The sequence below is a fragment of the Oreochromis aureus genome, linkage group 18, assembly GCF_013358895.1.
Source record: "Oreochromis aureus strain Israel breed Guangdong linkage group 18, ZZ_aureus, whole genome shotgun sequence".
NCBI classification, from domain to species: Eukaryota; Metazoa; Chordata; class Actinopteri; order Cichliformes; family Cichlidae; genus Oreochromis; species Oreochromis aureus.
Window position 1 is genome coordinate 18,871,172 of NC_052959.1, and position 24,317 is coordinate 18,895,488.

General features: G+C 39.6%; 1 protein-coding gene across 2 annotated transcripts; it reads right to left on the minus strand.

Annotated features, from left to right (window-relative positions):
- Window positions 1-1,784: 1,784 nt before the first annotated feature.
- wnt3a (wingless-type MMTV integration site family, member 3A) lies at window positions 1,785-16,233 on the minus strand. 2 transcript variants are annotated; one of them, XM_039601880.1, is made up of 4 exons: window positions 16,148-16,233; window positions 10,077-10,318; window positions 4,750-5,015; window positions 1,785-4,653 (listed from the first exon to the last, which is right to left on the minus strand). In XM_039601880.1, exons 1-4 carry the CDS (start codon window positions 16,150-16,152, stop codon window positions 4,174-4,176), a joined length of 993 nt encoding a protein of 330 aa, XP_039457814.1. In that variant the 5' UTR covers window positions 16,153-16,233; the 3' UTR covers window positions 1,785-4,173. The 2 variants fall into 2 exon arrangements, with proteins under 2 accessions (XP_039457814.1, XP_031593673.2); XM_031737813.2 differs by lacking the exon at window positions 16,148-16,233 and adding an exon at window positions 15,080-15,332.
- Between the last annotated feature and the right edge of the window lie 8,084 nt (window positions 16,234-24,317).

Here is a 24,317-nt window from a genome sequence, read left to right on the forward strand (position 1 = left end):
GCCAGGGTGAAACTAAGGACAAAAACTATAAAGAGGACACTGATTGCAATTAGGTCCATTGTCTTCCATTTATATGGTTATTGGGTGGCGGCACTTGCAGTCTGGTCGCGTCAAAGTTCTCACAGTCAGGATGCCATCTCACTCAGTGCAGCTTCTGCAGCCTCCTCTGGCAACTATCTGCTAACAATGTTCATCTCACTTGTGTGACAAAGCAGCAAGGAGGGTCTGACCGAAGGGGCTATTTCCTTAAACCAAAGCACACTGTTGCTGCAGGGCCCGAGTTTCTGTTCATCCTGTGATGTGTTTCATGTTCTCTACTCATTCGCCCATTGAGCTGGTGTGAAAAATGTCAAAGGTTGCATTGTGGAATGAGCTGCCGACACCCTCCAGGCTGTTAGATAACTCCTGAACCTGGCTGGCTCCCAGGTTCATACACAACAGAGTTTTCAACGTGTCTTTATTCCTTTCCAGTCATGGGGAGGGGTTTAGAAGCTGCAGCACTCTAATGAGTGTCTGAGTGCACCCGCGTAATGAGTTAAACTGGGACAGAAAGCTGAAAATATAGCTTGATGTGGAGGTGAGCACACTAGTGAATTTACATGAATGACAACAGAAGGGTATCACTTTTTTGTGGTGCTTCCACTCCGGAGGGGGTGTGTATCAATCTTTCTGTGTGATAATAGGGTTAGATAGCACTGAGACCTGGCCTCTGGTGGTGACATTGTTGCAGGGCTCAAAGACTATCAGGGGTCCAGCAGCTGAGCTGGAGCACTGGTGGGCTCTATTCACACCCAACTCCTAATCTATCTTGAGATAAGGTCTTTCTCCTCAACAAAGCTCCATCTTATTCTAAACTCTCATTACTAAGATTTTTTTTCTCCATTATTGTTTCTCAAAAAGCACAGCTGGCCTCTGCAGTTTCTCAAAGGAATCAAATTATGAGTCCAGCCTTATTTTTTCTTCTTTTGTCCCATGACAAATCCAAAGCCTGTGGTTGGGCATTAGGATCTGAATCTATTGGTGTTTTTGACTAACCGAACATACCAAGGATGTGACTGTGATTAGGTTTTTAATTTTCTGCTTAAAAGATAAATCTATCTATCTATCTATCTATCTATCTATCTATCTATCTATCTATCTATCTATCTATCTATCTATCTATCTATCTATCTATCTATCTATCTATCCAAGGGTGTAATTTCCGGGGGGGTTAGGGGGGTTATGACCCCCCCCAATAATCAGACCCAACCAATATAACCCCCGAATAAAATTATGAATTATCTTGCATGTAAAATTATGAATTATCTTGCATGTTCATTTTCTTTACTCATTTCAGCTATTACCAGCAAAATAGTTGCATTTTTAATCATCTATCTATCTATCTATCTATCTATCTATCTATCTATCTATCTATCTATCTATCTATCTATCTATCTATCTATCTATCTATCTATCTATCTATCTATCTATCTATCTATCTATCTATCTATCTATCTATCTACTTTTCACTTTTATCTTTGATAATGGGTCTGGGTAAGTCATTTTGGAAAATGAATTGGCTGCCCCTGTTTTAGAATAGAATAGCCTTTTATTGTAGTTGTACATGTACAACAAAATTCAGGGAGCTCAACACCAGTTGTGCATGTTTTAAAAATATAAATAGTACGGACAGCAAGAATAAATACCAGACAAGAGGAATATTAAATGCATTATACTGTCCTCAGTGTCCACTGGCCTCTCCTCAGGTAAGCCAAAACTGAGCACTCATGGCCATTGATTCAGTAATTTCTCAGCTCTCGTGACAGATCAGTGTTGACATTAAAATATATTAATAAAAATCTTCAGCCACAGAAAAAGAAACATTGTCTCTTTTTTTTTCTTTTTTAAATATTTTTTTTTATTTTGGTGTTACAGAGTTAACGTTTAGAAATCTACTACAGGCAGTAGGACAAACAACACCTGTATCCAGTCAGTGGAACAACAGAGATGAGGTAAAAAGGCTACAAGTTACAAGTCACACAACACCATTTCAAAACATGTATTTCCGCAAATATATACTTTTAATTACTAATATGTACATAGCATAAAATAAATAATTATAAAAAAACATCGGCTTTTAGAAATTCATAAAAACACAAGAACTAGTTTGTACAAAACTTTGGATTTAAAGACTTAACAAAAACAAATTAGAAAGTAACCAAATTATCCATACAGGCGATCACTCACAGAAAAAGTGTACTGTAACAGGTCTTTTAGTATGAATGCTGGTTGCTGCGTAGTTTGCTAAAAAATGATCTAATATGTGAAACTGGTTATGGCTGTTTATTGATATTTTCAGTCGTGACGTTATCGAATCCTGGGTGGGCATTTTTGAATTAAACGCACACGCCTGAGACGTAGCATTACATTAGCTGTAAACATTAATGAGAAACTCTACACACTCCTCCACAGTGGAGGCGATCAGAGAAACGCACTTTTCATAAACTTTATGTAACTTTCTGTCTCAGTTTTCAGTAGTTTTACATTTTCCACATAAATAAAAAAATGAATTTTTATTTTGTATTTCTTCTCAAATTAAGAGAGCACAACGTGTTTCATCTTTGCCCTGATGTTTTAGCATGACTACAAGGTAACAGATGACTAAAATAACATATTAAACTCTATTCTGGTCTATTTGGTTAAACTGTTTGCAAAAATTAGTAAAACTTCACATTTTTTTTTTAACCCAAACTACTTATAATAGATTTCTTTCACAGAAAGAATCAATACATGCCAAGAATACAAATATTAAACAGACAGACAGACGAGGACAAACTGTGTGTAAGGACCTAAACACGTACACATATTATCGTAGCAGCATTAAAACAAAGGAAGTATTGATAGTTTCAGTGATGCTGCTTGTTGTTTAGTTTGGGAACAAAAAGCCACGGCTGAGGATGATCACATACACACGTTTTGGTCATCACATTACAGCGACTGCAAATTACACTGCAATATTGAGAGCTTATAAAATACAGCTTTGTCTGCTTTTTTTTTCTTTTTTTAATTACCATTTGTGCTATGTTTACCAGGGAGTACGCTTCTATTTGATTAAATATCAAAGGAAAGGAATATTATATGTGTATATGGGAATACACCTTTTATAAATAACAGCTTTCCCCACACCGAGTCACGTGGCACATCACTAATACTGTTAAGGATAAGGAGAACATGCTTCATATTGATCAATGGGACACAAGTACTGACTATCACAGCCTCATGCGGTAGGTGGGGAGGTTCTTTTCTGGTCTTTGGTCATAACTCTTGGTGGTTTTTTTGATCCAGGTGTTCTCTGGCCTTTCGGGAAATGTGCAGACTGTGTACTATATTCTCGTTTTGCTGGCGCTTGTTGGATGTGGCTTCCTTTCTACTCTCGATTAAAATTAGGGGCTTAAAGCAGATATTAACTGGTTAGCTTAAGAGATTGAGAATGTAAACACATCACAGCAAACAACTACATTCACTCAGGTGCAAGTGCATTCTTACCCAAACATCAGTAACATATAACACTTTGTAAAAGAAACACTCACGCACACAATGATCGTGTTAGTGTTCAAAAATACGCAAATAAAGTAGTCATATCGAGGAGGAGAAAACATGCTGTTGAGTGTCTGATCATGTGACCTGCTCACAACTCCTGTTACTTTTCACTGCAAAAACAAGCGATGATTAAACATTGAAGGAAACGTTCACTTTCAACGAAATGCCTTTTTTTTAATGTTTTTTTTTTTTTGCCTTGCAGATTTGAAAGCATTGGCAGTGCTGGACTATTCTTGATTAAAAGTAACTACACTGGGAAAAAAATCACCAATATGGTGTTTGTCAAGTTCTCCTTTCCTACATCAGCACACCTTTTTCATGTTCGCTACGGATATCAACATTATTGCCATCATCACAACTATCCATCCATCAGGGTGATGTTCGTGGACTTTGACACCTACTCGGCTGTTTCAGTTAATTTAGGCAGAGACTCACTCGTTGTAGCATCAAAACAAAAACACGAGGCAGTTGTGTCTTTGTCCGCGGACATGTCACAGAGCTTTACAGTCTCTCTGGTCTTGCAGGTGGGAATCTGCATTTGTTCTTCAACCCAGTGAAGTCATTATGTTTTGGTGAGAAAAGACGAAAACCTCTCTATTTGCAGGTGTGCACATCGTACACCCTCACGCACTCTTGACAGCTGACATAGCAGCACCAGTGGAAAATACAGTGACACTTCTCCTTTCTTTTCTCAGTCCTCGTGTTGTGACCTCTGCCGCAGCACAAAAGGTCACACCCGTCTATGCCGTGGGACGTCAGGTTGCAGATGCGATCCCGGGTGCCAAAGGAGCCGGTCTCAGGATTGGGGTCACAGAAATTGGGTGAACTTTCATAATAAACCAGGTCGCGCTCTGTAGGAGGTTTGAAGTAGTTGTACTTGGGTCTCAGGGTCTCCACCCATCCACGGGACTCCTTATGTTTCTCAACCACCATCTCAGAAGCGCTGTCATACTTGTCCTTCATGTAGTCACCAACAACTCGGAAGTCAGGCTGAGACCACCAGCACGTCTTGACCTCGCAGCTGCCAGAGAGTCCATGGCACTTACACTTCAGAAACATGTTGTCGTTGAGAGACTACAGATTAACAAAATAAAGTTTAGTTAGTATAACTTTTAAAAGCAGAAGAACTGCTACCACAGACATAGCAAAAACACGAATAAAAGAACTAACCATTCTCCCTGCTTCGTTGTTATGGCGGTTCATTGCTGAGCGTGCGTCAGGCCGATTCTCTCTTGCGTCAGCAAACTCCCGGGACACCATGCTTCCAAACTCCACATCCTCGCTGCAGCCACCCCACTTCCAGCCCTCACCAGGGGGGCCTTTGTGACGTGTATCACATCCACAGATGTTGGCTGAACCCTCGGCGCAGGCACGGGTCACCGCAAACGCCACTCCCGCCGAGGCAATAGCATGAACGAAAGCTGACTCTCGAGTGGCTGGAAAGACAAAGACAGACAAGGATCACTTGGATAATGTATCTCTTGAGTATTTCCAGAATGAAATTTATATTAAATTTAAATTAAAATTCATAAGAAAGTTATAGCTTTAATACATAATACATAATATATACAATGTGTAAATTTAATAATATGTAACACGTGAATATATTCTTATATAATCTTGTCAGCAAACATCTTCAAACAAACAAAACAGCAAAGCATCAAACAAACTAAGTACACCTTTACTCCTGTCTGCTGTTTGTATTTGGGTTGTATCTATTATATCGCAACAGTGTGTGGGTTAATTTAGCCAGACATCAATCGTCCTGTCTCTAAATAAGGCCAGCAAGGCCTCTGCATCTCTGTCTGACATAGCTAACTGATGAGTCAGAGGGATCAGGATCTTTCAGAGAGATGAGAGGAAGAGACGGGCCTGACAGGCCTATAATTAAGAGACTCAATTAAGCTTTTGAAAGGTTAGGAAACAGCCTCACACTGAGGGGACAGCTCATAGACACAACATAGAGATGGGTCTTTAGCGATCAGATATACCATTCCAAAAAGGGAAAGACTTTCCTTCTATCCTTTCCTTGTCAGCTGCTTTAACATGAATCATTAAGACAGAGCGGTTGCTTTGAATATATGTACTTGTATGGTCTTGCACAAACACAAGCAAAGACAAAGAAAGAGAAGAGACAGCATGAAGTGGAAACTTCAGGAGTAAACATGAACTGAACACACCAAAGAAAAAAAAGAGTAAAAGAAATGGTTTAAGATCAATATTGAAATCTTACAACATTTGCGTGAGATGTGTTTGAGTATGTGTTTGATAGAAACAGTGCACGTTTCTGTGTGAAGAACAAAAAATGATAGAGAAAGAAAGAAAGAAAGAAAAGAAAAAAAAGCAAAGGCATATAAAGCTGAGGGGAGAAGGAGCTCCTCCCTTACAGCAGGTTCCAACCAGTTCCAGGACTAAAGGGCATTAGAAACAATGATGCAAGAGAAAAGGTCTACTGGCATCCCTCACCACCCATTTCATTACCACTACTGTATACACACAAGGTTACTAATATTCAGATACATTTGAACTAATGCTCTCCTTCCTCAAATCCCACTTTGTGAATCCAACATGTTTCTTTTTATTTGGTGTTGTTTCATTTTCATGAAAAGTCAAAGTAGCCAAAGACTGCGCCATGAAGGAACTGTCTACAGTGATTAATTACACATTACCATGCTTCATCTAAACCTGACTGAGCATGAGCTTTGTGTTTTCAGTTTGAGTGAATATCTAAGGTGTTTGGCTTACATTAAATCTGAAGTGACGTAGAAAACAGATTTAATTTCAAATGCCGAAAAGGATTTTGGAACTAACATTTGTGTCTGAAAATAGCTTTGAACATACTTCTGTGCTAAAAAAAAGCGCACAGGCATCAGCATAGATATTCTGTGAACTTGTCATAGAATTATGTGAGGGGAGTGAAATGTTGTGGTAAAATAGTCAATGGAGAAAGATTGAAGCACATGAAAAACATCCTGGCATTTCTGTGTGAAATGCTGCTTTACAAGATCTTCACAAAGCCTGGCGTTATCAAATGAATATGCATTCAAGAAAATGGAAATATCTCTATAATTTTTAAGACCTTTGTTGAAAATTTCCCCCATTTGCCCTAACTGCAAGCTTCTGATTCATCAGATTACGTTTTTTGCTGATATTGACTATAAACATATAACACCTTTCAAGAAACTGTCTTACATTGTAAATTTAGTTTCAATGGTATGGTATCACGGTTTGTGTGTGGCCCATTTATACATGACAGTAAAAACTCACTGGAAGGTACTAATAAAAACTTAATCGGCCTAGAACGATAACCCATTTTTTTAAACGCATGTTTTCATTTGGATTTAAATCATTCACTGTACCTGGAAACTCCACCTGTGACATTAGCTCCACTGCTTTTCCTTAGTTTTATGACCAATTTGTGGTATTTCTTCTCAGACAATGCTTTTCCACCAAACTTTGCCAGACTCTGGCAGGCCAAGTGGTCCCTACAACCTGCTGGGGGGTTGAATCCCCTATTGTGTTGCCACTGTCACGCTGTGTTAGTCCCACAATAGCCCCAGATATTTTATATGAAATTTGCCCTGGCTAGTGATTAGTGGGGACCAAGTTAAGTCATAGCAACAGAGAACTATGCATTGGCTGGACCCCGCTTGTCGGCAGACAGGGAAATCCCTATTCAAATGGTTTAATAAAACAATCTAAAGGGCGTGTGAATGGGGAAAAGCACTTTTTCTCCTGCTTAATCTCATGGTTGCGAAGATATTGTGCTCTGAGCAGTGCCCAGCAGGGAGTGGGGCTAAGGTCCCCCCATCAACTCCATTTACCACATCCCTTCTTTCTTTCTTGCACAGAGTTAATGATATACTGGTGAGCCAGCTTCCCTCCCCCAGCATGGAGAGACATACGTCTCATGAAATGCAGGGACCTTTTGGCTCATCCTAAATAGTTACTCTTTCTCATCCTCAGGTCATAGGTCACAATCCACATCCCCTGTCCTTTTCCTAGTTAGTTTAGATGGCACTTAATAATTTAGATCAATTTATTTAGCTGTATTTCCTGGCAAACAAAGCATCCTGGCCAGTGCAAACGTGCCCACAGTGAATGAAGACAAGCTAGAGCTACAATAGTGTCAAACTTTTCAGTATCCTTTACAAATTGCATAACAGGAATTTCCAGTTAACTTCATTATCTTCAAAAAGAAAAGTGACTGTGCATTGACTTCCTGTACGGGTGTTAAGACTTGTGAAACTGTGACTGTCCACTTTTTATAGCAAAGTAACCTTTACTAATTCCATCACATGAGTCATAAAGAGGAGACTGATTATACCCATATAGCAGGCAGGTTTTCTGTAAATACCGAGAATGCCGAAATAGCTCTGGGATCGGCTCTGCAGACTGAGGAACACCTGTGCAGCTTTCTATTACCTTTCATCACAGGCAGATTCCAGTGGTGCATGTTTTGACACTTTAGTTAATGTAAATTAATGAGCACTGACGCAGACATAGCCTGGAGGCAGGGGTGTGGAGAAAAAAAGAGGTTTAGACCATGTGTAAGGAGAGAACATGATATAAGATATGCCTTCTTTTTTAAAGTAATAATACACTTAGATGAGTGTTTGTGTGGTCAACTAATGTATGTTCACATTGAGTAAGAGCATTTTTATGTGTATATAGTTAAATGTAACCCATTAAACTTATTTTCAAAATGCAAAACCTGTTCATTTCAATTAATTCTTTTAGTTGTAGTTCAACTCCGTTTACTACATTGCCTTCTTTTTTGTAAAGGCTTTATTCCTTTAGTCCCTCTTAATCCACTTCTTTAAAACAAACTTCTAATGTTCTCGGTGGAGTTGAAGTAGACATGGGCAGTGATGCACTGAACTGACAGTAACTAAGCCTCTGTAGCAAATAAAGGTGCCTACGCTTCCTTTCAAATCTGGCAACAAAAAGGAAGGAGGAAACTGACTAACAAGAATCTGAATTTCAGACAAACTGACACCAGTGAGGACAATGGCCTGGTTGCATGGACAAACACTAGCATCAATCAAATCCAATGAAATGGAAGCTCTCTCCTACTAAGCCCTATCAAAGGCCTGTGAGCCCCTGAGCTACTCTCCTCAGCCTTTGACAAAAGCACTTAATCCAGCCACTTTGACCTCTCACATTATTAAGGGCCTGAGTGACCTTAATCCAATCAAAATGATTTACTAGAGCCCAGTGGCCGCCTTCTCTTTCCAGTCAGTACCCCTGCAATTTAGGCCTGGGAGGGGATGCAAAGGGAAAGACGTGGTGGCATTTTGCACTACAATAGCAGTGGGATTGAGAACCCCTATCGTTAGCCACCTACTTCAACTCCAGCCTCTTCTATCAACTGGCTCAAGAGTTTATTAAAAGCAATTGCCCTACGTGACCCCCGGCCCCCTTGTGTTTACATCAGGCTTCCGTAAACTAGATGACTAGTTTAGATCATGACCCTCAGCCACTGGGGCCTGCATGCATTCTTGATTTTAACTCATTTCAGAAATCAGGAAGAAGAATTCATCCTTCATCCAATCAAAGTGTGAATTTGATGTTTTGGGAAACAGTCTCATTTGCTTTCCTGCTGGGAGAAGGAATAAAGTAAAAAGATCACACTTATGTCTGCACACTAAATATTGCACTAGCCCCTCATAAATTACTAAGAAATATTTCCCTCTTTAAAAATGTTATTATGATCAACTGCATTAACTATTAAATATACACATCTTTCTTTCTTTCTTGGTTTTATGGCTAGTCTTCTGGGCAATGGGGATTTCTCTTGCCTGAGCTCACGATTAGACACATGCCTGAAAGTTATCACTGCGTGAGCTAAAAATGTATTTTGGAAAACCTCTATGCTTCAGTTCAGTTCATCTCTTGGGTAAAGTACATCAGAGGAAAATACCAGCAATCACAGGGGATCCCCGCCTAAAGAAAACTCCAACAAGACAGAACTCACTCGACTTAGGCTAATCGTGTACATCGTTGCATGCACGCAGACCCCTGAGACTTGTTCAGTCTAAAGTCTATTTAAACAAGGATTTGAATCAGCATAATGAATGATGCATGCTGGGAGTGCAGCTCTTCTAATGCAAATATAAGACAAAGGGAATATAGAATTGTTAATGGGAGAGTTAATCAGCAGAGAGACATAATAAGTCACTTTTATTGCTCTTTTTTCGGTTGGTTTAAAGAGCTAAATACTTCCAAGAACTTTGCAGAGATTAAGACATTCTCAAATACATATTCAAAGACAGTGGAGTCATCATAAGCTAATAATACTATTTTACTCAAGTCATCTTTTCCTGTCAAAGAAAGGCATAGTTTGTTTTTGTTTCTGCACAAAGTGTTGCCTACTTTTTACTGATAAGTCGCATTTCTTCAAGAAAATAGTTTTACAGACTTAAGGACTCTACAAATTTTTGTTTTTTGACAGAAAACTAGCAGGAAAGAAAACTCTGTGTGCTTTGTAACATTACCTTTATCTAACACCGGACCAAAAATGGCCAGACTGTCATTGATGGTGGTGCAGTTCCAGCGTCGGCCTCTGAACTGGTGCTGACACTCCTGGATGCCAATCTTCACCCCCTCAGCCACACTCGGCATGATTTCCACATAGTTCCGGCAGAAACGCAGCTGCTTGGGCACCAGACCTGGTATGCTGCCACAAAGGATAGGTTGAGTGCCCAGTGATGAGTACTGGTGGCCGACTGCTAGTGACCTACAAGCAGAAAGGAAGTCATGTTGTCAGTGCATTTGGATAATTATATCTTATCTACCTATCTGTCTGCGTCTTTATCTACTGATATAACACCACTCAAGTGGGGGACTAATTTCCCTCCTGGTGCAGTGTAATTTTACGTCTGAGTACGTTTGATTGTGTGTGTTTATTTTTCTGTATCAGATGCTACCATTAGACGTCCATTCTTTATCCCTTCAACTACCCTCTCTGCAGGCACCTGGCCTTTGTGTGTATTGAAATTGCAGCCCTGCAGTCTCAGAAGCAGGCAGTGTTTCTGTTTAAGATGAAAGTCCGTTATGCATCCAGAGGTCTTCATAGACCTTAAGCTGACAACGTGGAAAACTGCACCTTGTTATTAACTGTCCGCACACTTAACAGGCCTTCAGCTTAGGGTAATAAGAGTGCAAACCCTACGCTGAAACTTCAGAGAGTGTATTAAGAGTAACGCTGAACCTCCCCTCCTTTTTTCTTTTGAGGAAGGTATTCTGGGATACAACAAGTGCAAACTTGGTTCACTGATTACATCTCTCTCTATCTCTCTCGCTCTCTTTGTGCCTGTATTGCTTTCTCTCTGTCTTCGTTTTCTGTGTCCTCTCAATTAAGACTTTTAGCAAGTAGTAATCATAGATATTGGATATCCATTTTATGAATGTAGTATTTAATGTAACTGACCCATTTTTAAGAAAGACTTTGCTGCACTGTGCTTGTATGGCCATGTTTTGGAATTTCCACTTTGCACAAAAGGCATACTGATTTATGCCATTTTGTTGAAAGTTTTATATACTTTTCTTAGGATTCTAATCAAGCAGTGTAAAAAGTGTGGGAGGCTGATTCGATCTGTCTTTACCCTAAAAACAGCAAAGCTTTGCCCCTCAATGACTTCAAAAACAGCTGAAGGCACTATTTTCTTTTCCAAAGCAAATCAAATATTTACTTCTGGCTTCTAATCCTTCTCTTCTGCCAATATAAAAGCAGTTAACAGGTTTGAATTTGGATTCTGAACTCCCTATTCAAATGCATTTGATTATATATATTTATATAAATTAATAAATTGGCCACAGCTTGGTGCCGAAGTCAGTCGGGACAGGCTGGATAGAAGCATGGATGGAAAACAGATGGATGAAAATGACATTTTTTCTTTTAATGCATGAATAACTGACCTGAAGTAATTGCCTTCTATGGTAAGTTATCAAATCAGTACGTTGACTCTTTCATAATGGCACAGAAGAGCCAAATTATTTAATAGCACAGTTCCTGTTATCTTTGGCAAATACCTTCTGGAGTAGCTACAAAGTAGCTTGCTGGCAATCAAGACAAGCCCTTAATTTACATCAACTGTCTATTAAGGACTGAACGCTGGAAGGAGTGTTCAGTTTGTCATCCCCTGGGCGATGCTGGAGTCATAATGGTTAATGTAGATTCTCTATAAATGCAGGCTCAGAGCAGGTGTGCAGTGTTTCGCTTTGCAGTTAGCTCACTATCTGCCGACCTGTTCACTGCTGTTCAAGGACTAATCGCTGATCAAAACAAGATTACCAAATTCCTGACTTTGGCCCTCAGGCAGGGTTTTTTTAACCTGAAGAAAAGAAAGAGCCTCACAGTCAAATGACCCCACATGCTGACGGTTTCTGATGGCTTTCATCGGACCGACCTTTAATACCTCAATTAGGTTTTACATTCAAAGGTTGATTTTCAGTTCTCTGTAATTATTAAGGATGTCTGCCAGGTGTCAAAGGTGCTCCTGAGCCATGAGCTGACCCAATGAGTTACTCCTGTTATTTCTTCCAAGAAAACACCAAAGCAATGAGTCACATTGGTTTCAACAGAATTTCTTGCCTAATTTCTACAGACTAGACCAGCCTAATTCATCATAAATGAGACAGCCAGTAAGTGAGCAATGGCACGCTAAAAACCTCTTCAGAACATACTGCATTTGTCTGCCTTTTGTTTGCTACAAACAACAATACATGAGGCAGTTTCCTACTACAACTGACCCCTTTTGTACTGGTGAAAGTTCATCAGCCAAAAAGAACTGGTACAGATGTTCGGGTTAGGAGCAGAGCTTTCTCTTTTTATCAATGGATATGAAGGAGTTGTCAGTTGTAGTTTTTCTCTGTGTCTTTTTGAACCTGCATTCAAATTTTTTTTGCAAGTGCAATTGAGTAAATGCCGAGTGCATCTCAACAGCAGGTAATGATGAAGGTCAGTGGCAATATCATCTTGGGAAAACCAGCAACTTTAAGGGTCCTTGTACTCACACCTATGAGGGTCAGCTTAGAGGTATTTCTGCCCAGTCACTGTCTTGAACTGTACCCCACAAGCTCAACGTGAGTCAGTGTGCTTAGGCTGCTCGGCTCAAGAGCCTCCATGCCTGTCTCATTGGGGCTGAGTAATCCCTGCCACCTCTTTTCTGTGTTAGGAAATGGCCCGTGAGAGGCGGCGGGGCATGTTTCACCATGGATGATTTATGATTTTTTAAGAAGTTATTGCACAAAAGACTGTGTTGTTGGATACTAATTCCAACAACTATTTTAAAATACCTGCTGTATTATTTAGATTTTAGGTATTTATTGAGTCTTGGCAACTTTAATCTCTTTAATTCTTTCTAAAAAAAAAAAAAAAAATCCACTGATTTTCGCAGCGTGCCTGCTTTGCAGAGATGTTGCGCATGTGATGTTCAGTACAACTAATGAGGAAACACACGATTCACTCATGCTGTTAAGGCTGATGTTTTCAAAGGAGCACCTTAGTGATAACTGTTACACATAAATGCTTAAGCAAAATATATATGATATATATGACTTTTTGCCTCAGTACAAAGTTTCCCCCACTCATCTAAGTTTATCCAGTACAGGTTTAATGCATATTTCAGCAAGCCCAAGCAGGGTGCCTTAGAATTACCACTTTACTTGTGGGCCCTGAGGCCTTGGAGCCGACTTTGACATCAAGAGAATATGTTTGGGAAAAGGAATGTGCGGCAAGCTTTCACCTCCAGGTATTTATCTTCTAAGGTGGGGTGGACTAGTGAAGAAGGTGGTGGGGTGGCGGGTGCAGCCAGGCTATGTCATGGCAGGTCGAGAAGAGACAGACATGAACCTGTCTTAGTGCAGAGCCGTATCCCCAAGAACGACTGCGGTGCAGGGGTTGAGAGTGATGCAGCTCCCATGGCTGCTTGAAGGCAAGCTTCTGTCAGCAAAACATCGTAAGCTGCTTTTCACTGAAGTTCTAGATCATAGATGGCTGGCATGCTGTTAGCAAACGGAGAGACAATGCAGGCATACTGAGTGCAATCCCAAAGGAACCACATTATTTGACTTGGGATGAGTTGCCATGAGACAGAAAAATCACTCAAGTCATCTTTCAAGTTAAAAAAAAAAAAGTTCAGCATTGTGTCAAGAATGAAAGAACTGAAAAGTGATTTCATGAGCTACTTTTGCAGTTAGACATTATTTTTATAGGCGGGAGTGATGCAGCAAAATTTGCTTCCATTATGTTTACCTCTGTTGTTAGACCCTTCAATCACTGACCTGGCACCCTCCAAAATCAAACAATCAACACAGAAGTTAGCTCTGGGCTTGCTGCAGGGTTTCGGCTATGACAGAATGGAAAACTGTTCTTCCATTGTGTCATTCATAACAAGCTCCACAAAAAAAGAAGAAAAAAAAACTCTTATGAAGGGTGAATTTCAAGGTTTTCCCTGGCTGTGTTTGCCAAAGTACTAAGAAAAAAAAGTCAAAACTTTATCTTGCACTGGCATCAAATAAATACAGTAAACTAAACATTCAACTACGCTGGAAAATAAAAATCATAATAAAAATGCAGTGTACCGATTTGGGTCAAGACCCCCCCATCTCTCCATCCCGAGGGCCCACTTTTATATCAGGATTTCCTTCCAGCTGAGCATGTAATTAGTTTCTCATCAGTCTTACCACCAGGGGACCCATTAAGAAAAGTAGATTAAGCGCCCTCGAAATATTGAATGATTTATTAGAAATCAGGCAGAAATATATATATATGTATATAAAACTTTGAAAACAGCTAAGACTGATGGATGAAACTGGAATATCACAAAACAGCACATCTTCCTGCACAACATACCAAAATACAATTATCCTGTAGTTTTTTTGTTTTGTTTTTTAACTACAAACTAATTACACTATCATAATTTTAAGGCAGCTCTGCTCTGCTTTATTAATGTCAGCGTCACGCATTTGGTTCTTTTTGGCATTTACAAGGCAGAAAGACTGAAAAAACGAAGTCGGGAGGTAAGTGCGAAAATGACAACACATGGCAACATACAATGACAACATCACCATCACCACGCACACACACACATATACACACACTGGACGCACGCGAGCACACAGACACACGCTTGCAAGCACATAAAGTTTGCACCTGCTGCATTCTGGAGATCAAAATTGCTCCCGATTTGCAAAGTTGCACGTTTCATTCATCTTTAGCATTTACAGTTCAGCCCATCCTGTCGCCTGTATACTTTCGGTTTCCATGGGTTACTAAATGTCATTTTAATGACCTGATTAGAAAGTCACGCTGTGCATGTCTTTTAATATTTTAAAAAGTAACGTTAAAAGATCACCGTCACCACACGCTAAAGCCCTGCAGCTGACAGACAAGCAATCACAACTATAACAACTCAAAATCACAGGTCATCCAAAATCCCCGCATGTTTTTTAATTTGCCATTATTTGTCCGGGAAATAATGAAAATTAAACTTACCACCAGATAGGATAGCTTGCCATGACATGCGTAAGCCCACAGAGCAACAGGAAACATCCAAGGTATATCATCCTTAAAGTTTCGTAAAACATCTCCAGCAGAATGCCTACATGCGCACTCATCCGCGTACGGATTTTAACCGAAGCGCTAAGAAAAAAAAAAGAAAAACAAAAGAAGAAAACGAAGCTTCACTGGCAATTTTTTATTTCTCTTCTCCAAAAGAAAAAAAAAGAAAGAAGAAAAATCAGAGGCAAGTCTCTCTTTCCCGAGTGCTCGTGGCAGAACTCTCGGAGCCAAATATTAAAAGTTAAAAGCCGCTTGCTTTTTTTTTTTTTTTTTTTTTTTTTTTTTTTTTTAGGACCCAATCAGCAGGTATTGCCAAAGGGGGAATTCTGATGATATGTTCCCTCTGTTGCCTTGTCAGGCAGCTTGAACTCAAACACCAGAATGAGCTAATTTTAAGATGTGTTTTAGTGCTCACTGAGAATTGCTCGGCATTAGCATGCAGCGTGTGTGTGATATATAATGTTGTTTAAAGGAGAGAGGGAGGGTCTGAAGGATTTTAAATAGACATCGGAACCCCTGTGGATTGCGTAGCTATAACAACCTGTCCGGATTTCACTCCCTGGCTTGAAGCTTCTAAAATGCAGAAATAAATATGTGTGAATTGCTTCAGACCATAATTAAGCCTCTCCAGTCCTTTATGTGCGCCTCTTTGTCATGAATGTAAAATTAGAGGTTTGGAAGTGCTTCTAACAAGCTGAAGGGTTGGCTTAATTTAATAAATCTGGTCATAATGAAAAAAATAAATAATAATAGTAAAAACAATTTTTTTTAATTCCCTACAAATAAACAGCTAATATCTTTTTTTATATAGTTTAAAATCTGAAAAATATATAAAACCTCAGGATTTCTGTCAGCAGCCTATAGTTTCTTAAATTGTAAAATGTGAAAACGATGCTCTAATTTTATTATTTTTTTCATCAGCCTATAAATTAGGCGCATCTTGACGTTTAAAAGCTACCGATTAGCAAAGTTTTGTTTTCTTTTTTTCTCAAACGGTATTACCTCATCCACTTAAGAATATTACTATCTGCATGATGAGCTGTCAGATTGCGATTCCAACGAAAATATCCGATAAAATTGGCCGCAACACCGACTCTAAAAAGCTGACTGTCGGTTTTTCCCTTCTCAGTGTCAAGTGGCTGTTGATAGCTGATATGAGGTGGACCCGTGTTTTATCTACAGGCAGTGATGCTTGTCGTTGGAGTTAAAAAAAAAAAAAGAAAAGAAAGAAAAAAGCTGCCTGTTGTGCAATATCAGAGCCTGATGACGCAATACAGAGGGGGGAACAAATTTACTGCTTCAAGTTTTAGTTAAGTTCAGTCTCTTCAGTGTTTTAGTCAGCACCTGTCGCTGCTATGAAGATGATCTTAACTATGAGAGTAATGAGTTCAGTTTCAGTAAACACCCACATGCATGATTATTGCTTTTTTGGAATTTGGGGGGAATTTGTTCAACAACAGGAAAAACTAAAAAACTGGATTAATGTGCGGCAGCTTCAGGTGCAGCAGCGTCAACACATGCCCAGTCATGGATTGTTTGATAGCTGTGACTACCCTGTACAGAAAATACGCTTGCACAACGTTTAGGTTTTATTTGCTTCACTGCGCAAATGCAGCTGTTCCATGTGCCTCTTGCACACTTTCTTACTGTCTCCACACTGTCATACTTGGTCTGCTGCAAAATAAGTATACCCGGTGCGTTCATTTTGTCGTTCCCTGGCCGGTTTAGTGACTGGTTAATTGGCTACACAGTGGCCGCTCAGCCTTGCCTGCCGTTATTTTCTCATTTCCTCTCGTTCCTGGCAAACCGAAGGCGCAGAAGGCTGAAGGCCAGCGCAGAACGAAAAAAACCTTTAATGGGTTCGAAGACTAGATGTTACCGCCATCTAGTTGACATCGTTGTACATTGCAAGTCAAGCAAAGGGTAATCACGTTTTCAAATAAAGCTAACTTTACAACAGCTACTGCATTACCATTATCACGGAGCATTGAGATTCAGTACAAATTTTAAAGCTCTTAATCACTGCACGTTAGGTTGGGTTGTCTGCATTGTCGCGTCATAGACTCAACCACCGGTTTATTCCTATTTAGAAGGCGATTCTTGGTTTGCTCCCATCTTATTTACAGACTTATATTCAAGAAGTGTGGGAAGTTATTGTCTTAGATACCCAAGAGTTATTCCTTTTATCTGCTTCAATGAATTTGGAAAAAGAGCCTTAAGATTTGCAGCTCCTTCCTCCTGGAATCATCTAAAACTTAAGGAGCTGCTCTCACTTGATGAATTTTAGGCAGTTTTAAATTACTTGAATGCAGCTAATTCAGGCTGTAAATGTTTTGCCTGAATATTATTATTAGACAATCACTTTTACTAAAGTATTCATTCTTTATTGACACTGACGTTTATGCAGCTGTCCTTCTTGGCCAGGACTCTCTTGAAAACAGTTTTTTTTTTTTAAATTTCAAGAGTTTTATTTTTCCTGGTTAAAATAAAAATTAAATAAAAGCAAATTAAAAATTACTAAACAAAACAAGTTAAGGTCATTTTTTTTTTAACAAGTATTTTTACATGTTAAACTGACCTGTCTCCAAGATATGCTTTAATGTAAACATGCTGCTCAGATGTATTCATTTTTAGTAGCTATTATGCTGAAATATAACATTTAATAACAAAGTTAAAACAGGAATGATGCCATAGAAGAAGTAGTTGTTTTTTTTTGTTATTTTAAGTACCACATGTACTTGCTAACTAAACATGTACTACAGGAGAACTTAAGTAAAGTAAAAATCTTAAAGAAGAGCAGAGGATATATTTCACCACAGTAACAGAAGATTATACATTTCTTTGGACATTAATCAAAATTGGATTTATTACCATTATCATGTTCTTATCATGTATTATTAGTCGTAATAGTAGCAGCATTAGTCTACAGTATCTTTTCACTAGTCACTGATTTTACTGATTTTGAACGTTGCATGGTTGTTGGTCTCAGTATTTCTGAAACTGGTGATCTACTGGGATTTTTTGTAAACACTGTTGTCATAAACACCAAGACAGTACAGATCAATCCAGCCTTGTATCAAGGGTTCAGGCTGGTGGTGGTGGTGCAATGGTCTGGAGGATATTTTCTTGGCAAACTTTGAGCCCCTTAGTACAAAGTGAACACAGTTTAAACACCACAGCCTCAAATGACCTCCACAGTCTCCAGATGTCAGTCCAACAAAGCACCTTTGGGAAGTGGTGGAAAATGAAATTCATGTCATGGATGTGCAGCCAACAATCTGCAGCAACTGTGTGATGTCATCACATCAATATAGAAAATCTCTGAGGGATGTTTGCAGCACCTTATTGAATCTATGCCTCGAAGAAGTAAAGCAGTTCTTAAAGCAAAACGACAGCAAACTGTCGGATAACTGTTGCGGATCCTAATGTTGTTGTTGCTGCTTTAAATAACTCATCTACTCCTATTAGAGATAAAGATAGATAAATGTTCACTGTGGCCACTATAGATGATCATAACCATGATTAGCATTTACATATTTGTTTGCTAAATTTAAAATCAACCCCCCCACCACCCAATAAATAAATAAAAATGGGAAATGCACAGCAAAGCCAGTGGGTTTTAGGCAACTGCAGAGGTGGAAATCTGGAATTTGGAGCAGCTATGGACTGAGTCAGTAGCTGTCACCACTGGTACTGAGGCCAAGACAGTGAATGTTAAATACATGAGAAAAAGGTGATGCCTGCTAAGCTTATGGCACCTGAATATACTTTGTAGAAGACTTACCAGGAAGTGGAAATAGCTCCTTAAAGATCTGAGTGCAAACATGTTGTTATTTCTACATATAACTAGTCACACGATCAACATGTGTTCTCACAATAATCGGCTCACTAACAAAATGTAAATGAGCTTGTGTTCAGTTTCTTTTCTCCATCTTTCACAGCTCTACTTCATTCCCTGCAGCCCATCTTGTCAGGTTTTCCCCCGGAGCGAGCAGAAGGACATCAGGGCACCTCTGTGTGCCCATGGTGACCTCACTCTGATGGTGATGACATTTAGAAAAGCACCCTTAGCAGGGAGTCGTGTCTGACAAGTGAGTCTTGTCATTGCTCTGCATCATCGGCCTCCCCCTGTTTGACAAAACACAGCCACACTAACATCATGCCATAGAAAAATATCTGAACTAATCACATTTTCATTACTTCACTCAATTTTCCACAAATATTTTCCTGGTGAAACATGAAGCTGTTAATGCTAATTCTTACATTAAAGTGTCTTCATAAGATGTAACAAATATACAACAAGGATTTAAATTATTTTAAGGATTTAAAGCAGCTACTGCACTTAACTACCGAAGGTCTGTGCTACGTGAAAATGCAAAAGCACCACTAGATGTCACCACTGTAGTGGAATTGTGATCTGCTCTTCTGTCACTGCTGAGCTTTTAATAGAAAAAAAATCTCAATTTGAAGCATGTATGCACACATTTTGGTTGCTTTTGTAAAGATCTGAAATAAAAAAAAAGGCAAGCACTTTTATAGCTCTAAGGAAGGGAGGTTGATGTCAAGCAATATAAAAGAAGATAAAATCAAAGATAAAACTATTCAATAAAGTTAGATAAAAAAAACCAATTGGTTGGAAATGCAGTAACAGATAACAAATACATGTTAAACATCAGGAAATAATGAGCTATGTAGCTGCGTCGTTGACATTATTGAATATTTCTTTCAAAGCAGACTTGATCTGTGGTGGTTCACTTTGATAATGTTTTCTGATCGTTCTGGCGAGCACAGAAGAAAACAAACAAAACAGATGTAAGCTGAGCATTTGGGACGGCCTGCACTGATCTCTCTCATCATCATCTGCGTCCTCATCTGTTCTGCTGTGTTGCAACCACAAATGTTCTTTCCTGTAAATGATCATTAAAAACAATACCACATGTGTGCTGTGCGCTGCCTCAATAAGATGTGACACGCCCCACGAGCTCACACCTGGAAACAACTCATCACTTTCCCTTGTGCTTCTCTGACAATCTCCAGACATGGGAAACAAAGCTACGGCTCTGCCCCTGCTTTGACTTTATCTTCAGGATGGGCATTACCACAGGCGTTGACGTTTCTATCTGCCCTGCTTGCCTCTTGGCAATACAGGGTGTAAAAAGCCTCCTGATAAGGGAAATCAGAAACTTCAAACTCACGTTGACGTCACATTTGTTGTGTTTAACTACACACCTAAAGCACGTCATTTATTGTAATATGGCATCTTAGCCGATCGGTAGAATGGAGGGCCAAGCAGATGCAACGAAAAGATTAAAGACATTTTTGAAAGGATAACCTAATAGAAGCAAACATGAGTGAGAATACTGTGTGTTATAGCCTTCAGTCACCAGATCTCAACCTAGAAGCCAGTTATAAATATAGAGAGGGAGGAATCTGCTTTGCAAATTGGAGAAAAATTGGACAAGTACCTTTAAATGAATTAAAATTACTCTAGTTATCAGATGTCACCCAGAAAGTTCATGCTGCAAAGTTTGAGGATTTTGACCAAATGTAGTGTCACAAATCTAAACTAACTGCTTAGTTTATCTAAAAGACATTATTAGAGCTTCAAAGAGAAGTACTTTTGAGAAGTATTAGCATAAAAGGGAAACATATCTAATACTTTCTGAAATACTGGATTAAAATTGCCAGAACAATAAAAGACAAAAACACATCGGTGAAAGGGGTACTAGAGGATTTACAGGGTTCTGTTACACACATATGTAGACATAGAGTTAAAGTCAAGCTGAATGAGATCTAAATGTAATAAAACAACTCCCTAGGAGGTCACGATCTGAAACCTTGAGAACCAAATAGATGATTGTCTCTCTGTGTGGGTCAAAGCAAGTCTTAAACAGTCTTTGGTGGAGGTCTTTGGTCATAAGATTTTTCCTCAGAGTGACTCAGATAATTGTCTTAGTGGTGAAGTCACACATTAGGGCAGTGAGATGAAGCTCTGGGGGCCAGAAAGCACGAAGAGACAAAACAGCTTTCGTTACAGGAACAGCCTTGCATGTCATATCAGGGAGCAGTGTTTTTTATCAGCTGCTGAGAAGACGGGAAAGTCTTCATTTCTCCTCTTTTTTCTTGGTCTTCTTCTCTCGTCTTTTCCCACACAATGACACTTTTTCCTGGGGTCATCCCAGGTCGCAATCAGCAGAGGGGGAGACTTGCGCCGGCTGCAGCTGCTCGGCTGGACTCTGTCTTGTTTCATTAATGCTAAGCAAAGCAGATCATACCATTCCATCAACAACACCTGCCGGTCAGGACCGCGACCCATTCACTATACATTTACCATCCCGTCTGTCTATGTACAGCAACCTGTAGTTTCCTGGCACAGAACTGCTGACATGTCATGACTTTTACTGTTGAGACTGCTTTGTGTCATTCTAGGTGCTCTCTTCAGTGGAATGAAGTCAACCTGGATGAATAGCCATGCTTGTTCAAGGGCAAATAGAAAACTGCAATTCTGCAAACACCTCTCAGGCTGGGTGTTTCACACGTGGCTGGAAAACCATGAGGTGGATTGTTTCAAGCTGCTTGGGCAATAGCAGCCTGCGGTCTGATATTAATGTCATTGTTTACAAGAAAGCATAATGTAGGCTTGCGTGAGCAAAACTGTTTTAATACAGCTGTTACGTAACAAATTTGTTATACAATGAAACAATCCAAAATATGCCTTTTGGAAGGATAATATCTACTATGCAGTTGCACGGCAGCAGTGGCTTAGATGTGCATACTTAAACATTTTAAGGAGAGGACAGGCCGCCACACGCTCGCATACAATTTGGTTCAGGTGTGTCATAACACTTCACTAGAAAATGTGCATGGATGATAGGTTAACTGCCACAAATGAAGGACCGGGATTAAGTTCCACAACAGAGAAAGCAGCTACTGTTTTGTTTTTGCACAAGAAATCCAAGAGTGAAAATTAGACAACAATCTTGGTGTCTCCTAAATTAAGAGTGATGTGTTTTTTAGTGGGGCTTTTTGCTCCTTTACTTTTTAAATTGCAAAAAAAAAAAATCTTCCTAGTGGAAGAAACACATTTTAAATGTATTGATCAGTAATCCCCAAACTGTTGCTGTCTCGGATGCGACTGGAGGTTTCCAGAGCTCTCGTGATAGCCCACAAAGACGGACTCTTCCTGTATGTATCCTGAATGCTGAGAACTGCTGCAGATGGTGCGCCGGTTGCCTGAAACAGCAGAGTGGCGCAGACGCACCGTCAGCCTCCAAACCTAAGCCACAAATTATGTCTGGTACATGGAAAAGATCATGTGGCCCTGCAGCGGAGTAGAGGTGGTGAGAACGAGGAGTTTGGTGGTAACTGGGTTGGGATTGGACGGATACGATTTACATTCCTCTCCAGGGATGTGATATCAAGACAAGGTCAGACCAAGGCTAATACACAAGTCTCCGAGGAGAGGGAGGAGGAATCTAATCTTTGCTCTTTACTCAAAATGACATTTTATATAGAATGCAAAACCATATTTCTGTGTGAACTTTGCATACCTTTTACGAGATGCAATCTGCCTTGAATTAAGCTAATTGCCTACATCTTTCTAGATCACCTCCTATTGTCTAATTTGCCTTGTATACCGCGTTTCTTAAAATATGTGCCGTAACACTGAGATGTTTTGAACGCATTCGCCTTCTCAAGGAAATACCCCAGACTCGATTTACATCCTACAGTACATTCCAGCTCATTTCAATAGTCAGACTAACCTCAAAGCCCAAAGGGAACCTCATTGTAATTGCAAAGAAATGTAACACTGCAGTCTAACACTCTAATCTGAAATGAGTATTCTGGTCACACTTGGAGCTGAAACAAAGTTGACAGGATTTTTTTTGTGTGTTTTTGTTTCTTTTTCTGCATTTTATTACTTATCTTAATCTATTAAAAAAAATGCATTTAGTTCCCTTATATGCATGTTTTCCTCTGAGAGAGGGTCTGTGCCGCAGGAGGAGGCCGAGCTGCAGGATCTGCAACAGCAAAGAGAGGAATACTCCAGACAACCTGAAGAGATTAGGGTCCATTACCAAACAAATTTCTACTACCACCTACAACACTTATGACAGCCTTCAGTTCAACTCTCATAGGAGCTTTAGGGAAAAAAAGAAAGTAAGAAAGAAAAAGAAAAAAAAAGCACACGCTTTTGTCCTCATGGCGGTGTTCCCTCGACGCCAGAATGAAACAAGCTCTGTTTTCTCGGTTGCTCGGTCTGAGAAGAGGGGGCGAGCATGTTTTAAGAAGGGTGTGGGAATCAATTATCCCACTCAAGAGACATGCAGGACCAGTGGGTATTGCTTGGGATTAGTGTCCATTCTTGTCATGTACTGACAAACCCTCCCGCTGATCTCCTTAACACCAGGTGTTATTAAGAAGCAAGGCCCTTACAGGGGGCCTATAGGCTTTTGAATAACTGCCCTTTAGGAATGACTGACAAGCTTATAATGATGAAAAAAAAGTGCATTCCTGTGCTTTCATGTGCTCACCTGTGCGAATTTTCAGATTATATTGAGCACTGTCCAAACTGAAAGGGAAATCATGCAAAAAATAAACTTGTAAGAACTACAGCTTGAGCTGTCTTGATTAACCTGCTTTGACAAAGTGACTAGAAATATGCTTTCTGATGGACAGTAAGATGAGAAGATCAATGCTCCTCGCTTTTTTTGTCCTTATATTCAGCACTGCCTAAATAAAAAGGGTGGAAACAGGGAGGTATATTTTAAATATAACACAATCTTCTTCACTTTCTGAGGCTTTAGCTGATTGCAAAAACTAGAGTGTAAAAACATCAACACACAGTTTTAATGTGGACTGTGGTGGTGTTTTTCCATCACATAAATCAGTGTAAAATGTCAAACTACCTTGATTTTTCTATGGATTGTTAAACCAATATGTGATATTTAGAGGTGCTGGTAGGTGGATTTAAGAATATTTTTTACCTTTGGTCAGCCAAATGTAAGCTAAGCTTGTATTCTGTTCAGCTAAGGTAACCAGCTGCATATTCTCCTAGAAAGCTAATAAGCATTTAACCTAAAATGCCAAAGTTCTGCTCATAAATACTTTTCCACACTAGTTCGGTCAGTGCTTAAAACCTCTGAACGAAAGATTAATTATGGAAAAAAAT

Coding starts and splice junctions, on each gene's coding strand:
- wnt3a (XM_031737813.2), bottom strand. CDS start 15,201: ATGAGTGCGCATGTAGGCATTCTGCTGGAGATGTTTTACGAAACTTTA. Junction 5,016..10,076: donor TGGTCCGGTGTTAGATAAAG/GTAATGTTACAA, acceptor TTGTCTTTCCAG/CCACTCGAGAGTCAGCTTTC. Junction 4,654..4,749: donor ACAACGAAGCAGGGAGAATG/GTTAGTTCTTTT, acceptor GTTAATCTGTAG/TCTCTCAACGACAACATGTT.